The sequence below is a fragment of the Neovison vison genome, chromosome 13, assembly GCF_020171115.1.
Source record: "Neovison vison isolate M4711 chromosome 13, ASM_NN_V1, whole genome shotgun sequence".
Lineage (NCBI taxonomy): Eukaryota > Metazoa > Chordata > Mammalia > Carnivora > Mustelidae > Neogale > Neogale vison.
The window spans coordinates 30,145,972-30,160,502 of NC_058103.1; the positions used below are offsets into that span (position 1 = coordinate 30,145,972).

The window sequence follows — 14,531 nt, forward strand, 5'->3', positions numbered from 1 at the left end:
TGGACCCTGCTGTCCGGGGAGATGCCTGATCCAGGAACTACCCAGTGGCGTGTGCAATTTGGGCTAAATTACTTAGCCTTGCTGTGCCTCATTTTCTTCATCAGTAAAATGAAGATAAAGAGTTGTTATAAAAATGTAAGAATGTACAACACTGCCTGGCACATAGAACCAAATAAAGGCTCATGGTTATTTTTATCCAGAGAGGATGTCTGTTGCTTGCTTTGGGGGTTGGGAGGTGAACTCCTCTTGCCGCTCAAAACCCCAACTGGCTTTTGATTTTAATAATTTAAACTTTCACATAAGAGAACTAAGACGTTTCTAGAAGTTGTAAAGTTAGTGACAAATCGGGATATCTGCTTTTTCCGTAAGTCCTACTCTCCTGTTCATGTCCTTTGATTTGTGTCTGTGCAGAACCCACATAACAGCAAATATATGGCAAGTCCCATGGCAGCACTTTACTGTCATGGGGAGGTCACGCGGAGGTCACGTGGCAGCATTGAATGGTCACGTGGCAGCCCCTGTACCATCTCAGGGAAGTTCCCCCGTCACTCTCCTCCCATCTCAGACAAGGAGAGTGAAAACACGATCTTTTCAACTCTGGTAATTTGGCCTGGTAATTGGAATATCTATGAAAATAATTGGCCTAGTCATTTGGAATATCTATGAAAACTCAAGTCAGCCATTATTCTATTTCCTTTAGGACAAAGGGATGGTTTCATTAAGGCCAAGTTTTAAAAAAAAAAAAATTGGATTCTTTGCTGATATAGTGAAGAAAGTCCATTTTCACAACTGGATGCCCAAGTGATGCATTCTCAGGCAGAACCTTCACAAGTGGCACATTATGCATTAAAATTATTCGAAAAACCTCTGTGTAGCATCACTTACAAAGAAGATAGTATCTCCTTCCTATAAGAGCATTAGAAAAGGAAGAAATGAAGGTGCAGGGTGAATACAAAAGAGGAGAGGTAAGCCAGTGGAGAAAAGAGAGCTCCTGTTTCTTGGTCAGCCTTGGGAGGTAGAAAAGCCAAACATACTGCAAACCTGGGTTGGAAGACATAGGTCTAAGTAATAGCTTATAATAGGTCTAAGTAACTGCTCCACCCATGCTGGGAGGGCAGTCTGCTTTACTGAGCCCACTCATTCAAATGCTGGTGGTGTTGCTGTGAAGATATTTGTAGGGAGACATTCTGGGTGGAGTTAAAGCTCTAGAACCCAGTATGGGACTGGGAAGAAGGTTTTGGAGGGGTCCTTTGGCATGTGAAGGTTTCCCCTATAGTCAGATGGAGCAAAATGCATTAATAAGAGTTTATCTCAACAAACCATAAGTGACTCTTAATCTCACAAAACAAACTGAGGGTTGCTGGGGGTAGGGGGGTTGGGAAAAAAAAAAAGAGAGTTTGTCTCAAGCAAAACACCTTCTCGTTTTCCCATAATTCTGGGCGCACAGTGGGACATCAATTCTTAAAACAAAGCAAACAGTCTCAATGCATTTTATCACTAACCTGTCCAAAAATACTTTTAGGATTCCCAGAGGTTCTAAGTGACATATCAGCTTCAAAATGGTCTGGAGTTAGTTTATGTATAAAGCCCATGTGGTCGTAGTATAATGTGAAAATCTTATCAGAAATAGATCCAATTTTACCATATCTTCTTAATCCTGTTAGGAAAGAAACAGAAATTTCTTGATATAGTACAACTAGAGAACTTTCAATACCGTATCTTGGGGGGAAGAAAAAAAAAAAAAAGAAAACCCTTCACTTAAACTAAAGGGCGGGAGTAGGGCTTCGAGACTCCAGAATTAGTAAAACTCATGTCAGTCTTTGTTAAGTTCCCCAGAAGTCCTTTCCAGGCTCCAGCTCATTCCCCAACCCTGATTGCTAAAGTAGGTGAAGGATGGAGGGGGACGAGGTAGAGGTCTAGAGGAGGAGAGGTGAGCGGCCCCCTGGTGGCGGTTCCTCCTCTTGGTCCGGGAACCCGGACACTTCCATAGCTAGGAGACCGTGACAACCCTCAGAGAAGCAGGGTGAATGATCCGCAGAGACCACTGGGTCATCCGCTATCCTAGGATAAATATGTTGAATGAGATTTGGTGTCCTACATTTCTTTCATGCTTTAGGGCAACATGTTAAGCAGCACTAGCAGTAATCTGGTAGTAAGTACATACAACAAGTAAGTATCCAACCAGACGTGGTTCCCGAGAACCAGCTGCCTCCTCGGGCTGGAGCCCAAGAGAACGCTCAGGTCTTGAGATCCAAAGGCTAATTTCCACACCCACACCCCAGTCTGGCCAGACTCTCCTGGTACATTCTTCTGTCCCTGACCCGTGAACGCTGGAGCACCCTAGGATTCAATTTTTAGATCTTCTTTCTCACCATCTCTAGAGATCTCACCCAGTTTTAGGATTTCAAACCCATTTTAATGTGAATAATTCTCTTAAACCTCCTGTCTTGTTCTCTGCCCAGAACTCCAGATTTGCGTATCTAGCCTCCCACTGACAGCTCCTTCTGTGGCCGCCAGGCATCTCACGCTGAACTCCTTCCAGACTGAGTTTCCAATCCCCAGGCAAACTCCTCCGCCCAAGTCCTCTTCATCTCCATCACAGCAACTGCCATTTTTCCTGGTGCTCAGTCCAAAACCTTGGTGTCATTCTTAACTCCTCTCCTTTTCTTATGCCCTACATCTGAGCCATCCACAAATCCTACTGATTCCCCCTCAAGACAAAGAGAGAATCCAACCTCTTCTTGTCACTCCCACCTGTCACCCTGCACAAGCTGGTATGGCACAGGAGGAGGTTTATTATGAGGAATTAGCTCATGCAAGCATGGAGACTGAGAAGTCCTGTGATCTGTTGTCTGTCAGCCTGAGGACCAGGGGACTGGCTGGTGGAACTCCAGAGGACAAAGACGTGAGAACGGAGAACTGGAAAGAAGACTGGTTTAAGTCCCAGTCCTAGGACAGAAGACTGATGTTCCAGCTCACAAGCAGGCAGGAAGCAAATGGGGTGAGTTCACTTTCCTTCACCCTTTCGTTCTACTCAGGCCCTCAAAGGATTGGATGGTGTCCACCCATGCTGGGAGGGCAGTCTGCTTTACTGAGCCCACTCATTCAAATGCTGATCTCCTTCGGATGCAGGCACATTCAGAAATAATGCTTCCCCTGGGCACCCGTTGGCCTCGTCGACTCATAAAATGAACCATTACAATTGCTGTGGTTCAATATACCCTAGCTCACCTATAAACCTACAATACACTTCAACGTCTTGGTTGAGATCACTTTTATAATTGCGGTGTCTTACAATCATGGTCCACCAGGTGGCACCCACGATACAGTGGTCAATTTGCCTCAGGGGAGTGGAGTTTGTGCCTGCTCTGTCCATCACTTGGAGTTTCCTGAAACACTAGTATAATAAATGTTAAATATTACTAATGTTTAACATGCCTTCAAAAATATTACATTATAATTTGGCATTGAAACAAAGTTACTGTGGGTGCAGTAAGAGAGGAAAACAAAGCAGAGCTTGTATTTATCAGTAAAGCAAACGACACTGGAAGAATTACTGCTATTTCACATTTCCTTGTACAACCACAACCAAGTGCTTTCTAGGACCTAAGAAAGGAAGAAACTCACAAACAGATGAAACTGCATTATCTTTTGCTAGTGAAATACACTCAAAAGATCGCCTTATCATACACCAAGCAATGCAACTGTAGGCAAGGGAAATAATGTCGGAGTAATCCATGCATCACTCAGCATCACAGTTAAAACACTGTTAAAATGTAATTCAAGGGGCGCCTGGGTGGCTCAGTGGGTTAAGGCCTCTGCCTTCTGCTCGGGTCATGGTCCGGGGTCCTGGGATTGAGCCCCACATCGGGCTCTCTGCTCAGTGGGGAGCCTGCTTCCTCCTCTCTCTCTCTGCCTGCCTCTCTGCCTACTTGTGATCTCTAGTCTGTCAAATAAATAGATTTAAAAAAATCTTTAAAAAATGTAATTCAAAGTTTTTACTTGTGTTAATAGCACAAAGTCATCTTACAACCAATGGATCTCAGATTTGGTTAAATACAAGTTTTACAACATTCTTCTGTTGGCTCTGCTCATGAATAAATGGTTGGGTTGGCTCCAAATTCTTAGGTAATATTATTTTTCTCTGAAGGTTCTGAGAAGAATATGTGCTATTATTCATTGTTGTAGCAGCAAAATCCAAGACTAGCTTGTGGGGTTTTTTTGCACCTTTAAAATTGATTTACACTTTCTATTTCAAATAATTCAGACACAGCTTTGCTTTCAGTTCAAAAAAACAACATATTATTGTCAATTTTAGTTTCCTTTATTTTTTTCCCTATTTTCAGTATGCATTCACCCATCCAGCCATTCATATCAGAGGGAATGTGCTGGGAACCATAGCTAAACAGCCACTACCACTGCATCACTGGAAATGTCTCCAACTTGCAGTCTCTCAATCTTTAGCACCTATATTTATCATTTTAGATTCTTCCCACTTACTTATTATTCTACATGTGGATATGTTTTTTAGTTGTATCTATATGTAATAGTTTATCTCTTATATGGACAATTTAGTTGCATTTTCTTTGGTGTTATTTTCACTGTTTCCAAAGTAATCTTGCTTAGTCTAGTTTGATTTTTGTTCCATAATATGTGCTATTCATTCTCTATTTGCCTGTTCCTCCAGATCCATCCCCAGACTTTCTTCTCTCTGTCTGGGACACTGGAAGGCTGACCCCTATGAATTGCATTATTTGTGCTGTGTTTCCAGATGCATTCTGATTGGATTTGGCCAATGAAAAGCACTAGGAGGAGGTAAGGACAAGGGAAGGAGAGAAAAGTCTACATAGTTCCTCCTACCCTTCACCCTACTTTAGTGATGCAGTTCTGACCCCAGCTTTGAGCTTCCTACACTGAATCTCTTGTAGGATAGTCCCTGCTGTCTAGCTTTGATTGGGTGTAGGTGATACTGTTACCTATCTACTACCTTCTATCTATCTATCACTTATTTATTTGCTTTATCCCTTAAATCAAAGGGACGCTGATGGTTTTCTCCCATTGCTAATCTCTGGTTATTTCAAGACCATTCTTGGTTCCTTTAACTTTTTCCACTGCTCTAGTTTCCTTATAAAGGATCTCCAGGTGAGACACTTGTGTGAAATTATGTTTCCTGCCAGGACTTTAAGTGACACAGATTTCTACTCAAAGTATCCCTGGAAGATAGAATATCAAGGCTGGATTCTGGGACTGAGTTGCTCACATATTGAAGGAATGCACAGATGACCTCTGTGTCTGGCAGCTACTGGGACACTGGTAACCCACAGCAAGCAAGGACATCACAGTCAGTCAGATTATTACTGGCGTAGCATGGGATGGTATGTCGGTGGAGGGCAGCACTTTAGAGGATCTGATGGGGTGGCTGTACATGACAATGACAGTTATGGCTTTTACAAAAACTGTAAGGTAGTATGACTTTTATGGATATATGAAAGAGTTGTTTTTTTTTTTTTTTTTAAAAAACCCTTCTCATGACCTTGAATACTCAACTTAAGATCACAGTAAAATATTTGACAGCTATTAGGGAAGAAAAGAACACTCACTTCATACCACACACAAAAATAGAAATTTCACACTGATCTATATAACAAACATAAAGACAAGCTTCTAGAAGAAAACAGGAAAATACCTTCATCATTTTGGGATAGCCAAAAGATAGCCTTCTCAAGTAGGATATGAAAGAAGCACTATCCATACAGGCAAAGACTGACAGAATGAACTTTTAAAAAATTAACAATTTTGGCCCTCACAACATCATGAAAAGACCGGCTGTTGGTTGGGAAGAGATGTTAGCAAGTTTTGTTCCTAAAAGAGGACGTGCATCCATAATACCTTAGAAACTCATAGAAATCAATAAAAAAACTCATTCCATTAAAAACTTGATTAAAAAGAGACTTGAGATAATTTACCAAAAAAAAAGATACAAATCGACCAATGAATGTATGAAAATATGCTCAACACCATTGCTCATGCAAACGAAATCTTCAAAGGGTACAATTACATGCTCCTTAGAATGACTTACTATTCAAAGGCCTAACAATACGGAGTGCTGGTGGGAAGGGGCAGCAACTGGAATTCCTTCATATTGCTGGTAGGACGGACAAACGTTTGATACAGCCACTTTGGGGAAGTGTTGACAGTACTTAATGTTTTTTTTTTTTCCACAAAAGCTAAAGAAACATCTACTTTATGATGCAGCAATTCTACTCTCAGATATATACCAAACAGAAGTGGAAGCTCTGTCCAGGAAAAGACTGATACAAAAATGTCCATGGCTTCTCTAGCATAAGCCCCAAATAGAAACAATTTAAATACCTACTAGGAGTGGAGTAGATAAATATAATATTCAGACAATGCAAGCTACACTGCAGTGAAAAAGAACAAATTGGTAACATATGCGTCAGTATGGAGGAATCTCACAGTTATAATAATGTTGACCAAAAAAAAAGTCAGACACAAAATAATATATATATACATACAATATATACATATATGTATATATACACAGAATAATATGTGTGTATATGTGTGTATACATATATATATATATACACACACATACTGCATAATTATATTCCTGTGAAGTTCAAGGCCAGGTAAAACTAATCTACGGTATTAGAAGTCAGAAGAATGGCTACCCTTAGAAGAATACTGATGGGAAAATAGCATGAGGGAGCTTTCTAGAATACTGCAAATGTTTCATACCTCATTCTACTCTCCAACCCCTCCTAATATTACTCATAGTCATTTCTGTTTATCTTGTAATCATATGATGGCTGATCATTAGATTCTGAAATGCTACTGCACAACTACCATCTCAACAAGTATCCCAGAAAATACACCACAAAGATTAACCTGATGTTAACAGAAATTGAATAAAGGTTTTGTTGACAGAATAGAGAATACATAAACACGGTGGGGAAGATCTAGGGAAATGGAGCAAGAGTTTGGTGTTCCTTCTTATCCTTGAGCAAGGAAGGACCAAGGAAGGACCAAGGAGGACCAAGGAAGGACCAAGATGATAACACTGAATTCTGCTGGTGGGTGTCAAGGACACAATACTGAGGTCAAGGAAAACTTACTTTTTGAAGCCGTATCAGAAAACTTCAGAAGGCTTGTTTAAAGTCATATCAGAGACCAGAAGAAACTAGTTTGAAGCTAAGTAGTTAAGAATGCTGACGTATTAAAAATAGTAGCAGCAGCAGCAAAAACCCAGCCTCGCTCTTGTCTTGAAAACAATCAGTGTTTTCCAGATTCTGGTTAGACCTAATGAGAAATGTCCAAATTTGGCCCAAATTCCAAATTTACCCAATAATCTACAAAAGTGTTACTTAAGCACTGTTTGGAGAGACCATATTACTCCTTGCCTATTAAGTTCCTGAATTTCAGCTTTATTTCCTTATACGAGTAATAGCTTTCATTGTCCTATGAACACCTAACAAAATTGACCAAAAAAGTATGTATGGGGGCGCCTGGGTGGCTCAGTGGGTTAAGCCGCTGCCTTCGGCTCAGGTCATGATCTCAGGGTCCTGGGATCAAGTCCCGCATCGGGCTCTCTGCTCAGCGGGGAGCCTGCTTCCCTCTCTCTCTCTCTGCCTGCCTCTCCATCTACTTGTAATTTCTCTCTGTCAAATAAATAAATAAAATCTTAAAAAAAAAAGTATGTATGAAAACTATCATCCTCTTTGAAGAAAACATAAAAGTAAATCTTCATGACCTTGGATTAGGCAATGAATGGTTCCTTAGATAGAATATAAAAGTATGAACAACAAAAGGAAAAATAAATTGGACTTCATCAAAATTAAAAATGTTTGTGCATCAAAAAGCCCCATGCAGCAGGTCAAAAAGACAGCCCACGATGAAAGAATATACACCTAAATCTTATATCTGATAAGGGACTAATAGTCAAAATATATAAAATACTCTTATAACTCAACAATAAAAAGACAACCCAATTTTAAAATGGGCATAAGATTTGAACAGACATTTCTCCAAAGAATATGTGCCAATGGCCACTAAACATATTGGAAAGCTGCTTAACATCATTAGTCCTTAGTAAAATGCAAGTAAAAACCACAGTGAGATACAATTCCTTACCCACTCAGGTAACGAAAACAAAGACAGACAATAACAAGTGTTGGCGAGGCTGTGGAGCAATAGTGTTCATGTGTTGCTGGTGGGAATGTAAAATGGTATGCCACAGTTTGGCAGTTCCTCAAAATGTTAAACATAGGGTCACCATATGACCCAGCAGTTAGACTCCTATGTAGGTATCCAAGGGAACCAAAAGCATATTTCTACACAAAAATTTGAACATAAATTGTTCATAAGAATAACCATTATTCATAAGAGCTAAAAATTTTAAACATCACCCATCAACCCAAATGTCCTAATAAACAAAATGTGCCAGATCCATAAAATGGAATGTTATTCAACCACAAAAAGGAATGAAGCGTTGATCCCTGTGACAACATGAATATGTCTTGAAGACATGCTGAGTGAAATAAGCCAGTCACAAAAGGACAAAAAAAAAAAAATGGATGATTCCATTTACATGAGGTACCTAGAATAGTCAAATCCATAGGGACAGAAGTAGTTCTGAGAGGCTGGGGTGAGAGGAGGAAGAATGGGAAGTTATTGTGCAGTGGGTACGGAATTTTAGTTTGGGAAGATGGGAAAGTTCTGGAAGCGAGAGGAATGCTGGTGGTTGCACAGCAACGTGAATGCCCTTGAGGCCACTGAACTATACACTTAAACATAGTTAAAATGTTTAAGTTTGTGCTGGGTATATTTTAGCACAAAAATAAGTAGCAAACAAAACAAAACGGACAAAAATCACTGGCAACAATCAAAAGAGGAAAAAAGAACAATATGTCAAAACATAGAAAAGAAAGCACTAAGGAAAGAAAGAGAAAATTTTGATGTAACAAGTCACACTACTCTACACTCAGACCTCTGAGGTCATAATAAAAGAAGGAAGATAGATTAAGAAATTCCTGAGGACTCTCAGTAGTATGCTTCTAACAAGAGAGAAGTTGGCAATGGTTAAGCTGGTCCTCAGAGGAAAAGAAATCAAGCCCTCTTGAGTGTAGCTGGGTCCACCACCTTCCAAGGTGCTGTACTGAGAGAACAAATTCAAGTGCTACCTGGATGAGGGGAAGCAAACAGATCTCAGGAATAATCCACCTACATTACTTGAAAGCAAACAGAAGGTCTGACCAGTGCTGCACTCACTGTAATGACGAACTAGACAGAAAGAAATGAAGAGCAAGGAGAGAAAAAAGAGAAGGCAACAAGGGCCAAGGGTTAAAGAGGAAGGTGGTGGAACAGCAGAGGTAAAGGGGAAAGAAAAGGCAGAGAAGGTACTAATAGCATAAAAAGATATAAAGAATCCAGTGGAGAGAAAGCCTATCCCAAAAGGAGGTAAATTTTCTCCCATATTTTGCATCAAAGGACCTTAACAAATTAATAGATTCAACAAAACAAGACCTCAAAGACCTCATAATCGAATAGCAACATAAAATGAGAATGCAGATCATAGAGATACAGACATAAATGGAGAACCATGTTTCTTTATCATTCTAGGCTCCAAGACTGATTAACAAAATTCAACCAAGTTGGAAAAGATTGGGCGCTTGTCAGTAAGGTCAGTCAATCTGAGCTGTTGCTTTTACTGCACAAATAAACTGAGAGGAGCTATAGGTAGCCTTGATCAATGAAATCACAAAGTTAAAGTAAGATGGAGAGCAATATGACATTTACACAATGCCACTTCTTACAAGTCATGTGATTTTAGTTGCATCAATTTGCCTAATTTGCCTACTTCAGCCAGTGCTATGACTGTTAAGCAAGATGATATTTGTAACATGTTAAGCCCAAATGCAGCTCAGTAAATAGGAGCTATTATTGCTTTTGGGAAAGTAAAACATCACAGATATTGCAAATGGGAACATAGCGTGATGTTCCAGGGTTCCCTTCTTTAAGGCTGTTTAGAGGATCCTACTTTTGTAGATCCTAAAGGTCCATCACCCTCTTGAGGATTCTGGGAAGACAGTAGAGCAGGAGGTACCAGGAATCTGTCTCCTCACCTGAACATTTGCAAAGGCTTGCAACTTGCAGAGGAAGGATTGGATGGTAAATTGTGGTTAATTTCAGCCCTTAGCAGTAGCTACCCATCTCCCACTAGGGGCATCTGGCAGAGCTGTGCACATACTCCTGGGGCAGTTTACAGGAGCCAAGGTGGGCAAAAAGGACCCTGTCCTCCAAATATTGGGGATCTGTGTTCTGATCTATTCATGATAAAAACACATAACAGACTAGGAATAAAAGGAGATTATGTCAACATAATAAAAGCCATATATGAGAAATCCACAGTGAACATTATACTCAATGCTGAAAGACTGAAAGCTTTTCCTCTAAGATCAAGAATGAGGCAAGGATGTCTGCTTTTACCACTTCTACTCAACATAGTATTTGAAGTTCTAGCCAGAGCAATTAGGCAAGAAAAAAATAAAAGGCATTCAAATCACAAAGGAAGAAGTAAAATTATCTCTCTTCACAGTGATATGATCCTATATGTAGAAACCCTAATGATTACACAAAAAAATTATTAGAATAAATGAATTCAGCAAAGTAGCACAATATAAAAACAATATGCAAAAATCAGTTGTATTACGTTGACAATGAATAATCAGGAAAGGAAATTAGGAAAACAATTCCATTTATAATGTCATCCAAAAAAATACATAGGAATTAACTTAACCAAGTAGATTTAAGGCAACCTAAAGAAGGGGGGAAATATATGCAAATGTTTGATAAGGGATTAATATCCAGAATATACAGAGAACTTCTATAACTCAGCAATAAGAAAAGAGCAATCATTAATAAATTGACAAAGGACTTGAATAGAAATTTCTACCAAGAAGATATACAAATGGCCAATAAACATAAGAAAAGATGCTCAATCATTAGGAAAATGCAAATCAAAACTTAGAGACACTTTACACCCCCTAGGATGAACCCTATCAAAACAAAAACAAAAAACTGAAAATAGCAAGCGTTGGCAAGGATGCAGAGAAATTAGAACTCTTCTATACTGGCAGTAGGAATGTAAAATGGTATATCTACTGTGGAAAAGAGAATTCTAAGGTCTAAAAAATTAAAAACAGAATTACCATATGAAGTAGCAATTCCACTTCTGTGTATATAACCAAAGGAACTGAAAGCAGGATTTCAAAGGGATATTTGTACACCTATGTTCATAGCAGTGCTATTCAAAATAACTACAATAATAGCAGTGTCCACAATAGCCAAACTACGAAAGAGCCTAGATGTCCATTAACAAACTAATGAATAGAGAAGATGTGATATATATATATATATCACATCATATATATATAGACACATATACATATACAGACACACACAATAGAATATTATGCAGCCATCAAAAGAAATGCACTTTTGCCATTCACAGTGATGTGGATGGGTATTACACAAAGTGAAATAAGTCATTCAGAGAAGGACAGTCATCATATGATCTCACTGATATGATGAATTTGAGAAAAAAGACAGAGGATCATAGGGGAAGGGAGGGAAAAATGAAACAAGATGAAACCAGAGAGGGAGACAAACCATAAGAGATTCTTAATCTCAGGAAACAAACTGAGGGTTGCTGGAGGGGAGGGTGGTAGGAGGGATAGGGTGGCTGGATGATGGACACTGGGGAGGTTATGTGCTATGGTGAGTGCTGTGAATCATGTAAGACTGAAGAATCACAGACCTGTACCCCTGAAACAAATTATACGTTATACGTTAATAAAAATAAATAAAATGTCAAAATAACTAAAACACAAAAGTGACACAAATGTCACTTATTGGATGAAAAGATAAGCAAAATGTCATATATACACAATGGAATATTATTTAGCCTTCCAAATGAAGGAAATTCTGATACATGCTACAACATGGAGGAACCTTAAGGACATTCTGCTAAATGAAATAACCCAGTCACAAAAAGACAAATACTGTATGATTCCACTTATACGAGGTACCTCGAGTAGTCAAAATCAGAGAGACAGAAAGTAGAATGGGGGTTACTGGGGCTGTGGAAAGGGGGAAAGTGAGGATTAATTTTTTTATTTTTAGATTTTGAATGCATTTCATACCCCAAACTTGTATACCTACAAATGTATAAGATGGTCAACTTCATGTTATGTGTATTTGACCCCAATGAAAGCAATTTTTAAAAATCTGTCACCTCTAATTGGTTTGAGATTTTAAGATTAATTGATTAGTATGGCAGATTTCTTTCATATATGTTCTAATCCCTGGCTCATATGTAGTTCCTTCACCAGTAAAACTGAATTTCTCACCTGCCTTGGTCAAGTAGACATTTCCACTTTGGGAGACAAAAGTAATATCTGAAGTATAAAAACTATGGTAAGTATTCTTTATGATATCATCATGAAAATCAGCTAATAATTCGAAAGTGTTGCCGCCGTCGATTGAAAGCCACACCTAAGGGAATAAAAAGATGATACCTCATGGAAGCAGATGCCACCTCACAGTCAGCATCAACATATCAGCCTGAGCTTGTGACGTAAGAAAATTCCTACAGCGTGCTTTTTCCCACACTCCCACACCCATCATTGCAGACACACATACAGACTCCCCACCCAGTTCTTTCCTAGGGTTTCATTGACGATGTATGTGCCAGGGTCTCAGGTCAACACAGTGTGCACCGTGACTGTATAAAAGAATGAAATTATCCCCTCATCTCCCAAGTGGGGAGGATCATAAAAGAATGAAGTGTTGGGTGTACTTGGATAGGAAGGAGAGAACTTACCTCATATTGACATAAGACATTAGGTTCCAGGCATCTGGCAAAGATGTATGTGAACGAGTGTTGTGTGCGAGAGCCCACTGACATTTACAAGAGTGTGTCCTGGGACCTTAGTAAATCTTCAAATATACTCCACCGTGTAAGTTTCTCTGTTCCCTCATCTTTCAATTAAGAGTTGCTTGAAGAGAAATCGGATCCTGTACTGGATGAATTCTGCTTGCTTGGTACCTCTTTTAATGGCCTACGCCTTATTCAGATGAAGATTTCAGCTTTTTCAAGTTGTTTTTAAAAATTAATTTTAGTGAGAAGTTATACCTGGAAACAGGCTTTTCTTAAATTTAAACATTATAGATGCAGTCTCTTTGACCACCATCCAAAAAATTGTTCTTTTTTAAAAACCTTATGTTACAGAACTGTGGTCTCCTCTGTCCCTCCCCAGAGGTAACCACTCTTTTATATTTCAAAATTCGACACACAGGGGCGCCTGGGTGGCTCAGTGGGTTAAGCCGCTGCCTTCGGCTCAGGTCATGATCTCAGGGTCCTGGGATCGAGTCTCGCATCGGGCTCTCTGCTCGGCAGGGAGCCTGCTTCCTCCTCTCTCTCTCTGCCTGCCTCTCTGCCTACCTGTAATCTCTCTCTGTCAAATAAATAAATAAAATCTTTAAAAAAAAATTCTACACACATACACACATATATATATTACACACACATATTTTTTTTTCTATAACTATGTCATTCTCTCTCTGGTTGCCATCCTAGCGCTCTAGACTAGCTTTAACCTTGCACTGGACTGCATGTTTAGGGCATGCATATTACAGAGAAAATGTACTAAGCAACACATGAAGTCTTCTATCACTCAGAAATTAGTGTTCATCCTGTCAGAGCACAATCTGTATTCCTAGACACAAGATACAGAGGAACCCCCCAATTTTACTCTGGCTCTGGCTCCTGTAAATGTTACTAGTGGCCTTGTTGTGGGTGGGTGGGTGAGGGAAAGGTACTTTGAACAATACGTTCAAAATGTCATCATACTGTACCTATTGTTCTATAAGTTACATTTGCACTTGGCAAAAATGTCTCAGATCATCTTATACTAGCCCACATGGATCTTCACATTCTTCTACACTGCTGCATAGTTTCCAATATTATGAATATACCCTACTGGAGATACTGTTTTCCTACTAATGGACACTTTTACGTTGTATCAAAATGTTCGCTGTTACAGACCATACTGCAAGGAGCATCCATTCTCTTGTCTCTCTGTACTAGTGTTAAAGTGTATCTCTAGGGAAGATACTGAAAAATTGAGTTGCTGAGTCAGAGCCTATGCATATTTGTCTAATTTTTTTTTCCAATTTATTTATTTTCAGAAAAACAGTATTCATTATTTTTTCACCACACCCAGTGCTCCATGCAAGCTGTGCTCTATAATACCCACCACCTGGTTATTTGTCTAATTTTTTAAATTTTTGTAAAAATTTATTTTCAGCGTAACAGTATTCATTGTTTTTGCACCACACCCAGTGCTCCATGCAGTATATTTGTATAATTTTAACAGAAATTCTAAAATGCTTTTCAATTTCCCTGAAATTGAAAATGAATTATAAGCCCATTAGCAGTATATTCCCAA

The 14,531-nt window shown here is 39.2% G+C and overlaps 1 protein-coding gene across 1 annotated transcript in view; it reads right to left on the bottom strand.

The window, feature by feature from the left end:
- Window positions 1-14,531, bottom strand: part of CATSPERB (cation channel sperm associated auxiliary subunit beta) — a 109,946-nt gene that overhangs the window by 46,752 nt on the left and 48,663 nt on the right. Inside the window, 2 exon segments of the mRNA XM_044231233.1 lie at window positions 1,503-1,657; window positions 12,432-12,576. Of these exon segments, the coding sequence (XP_044087168.1) occupies window positions 1,503-1,657; window positions 12,432-12,576 (300 nt within the window).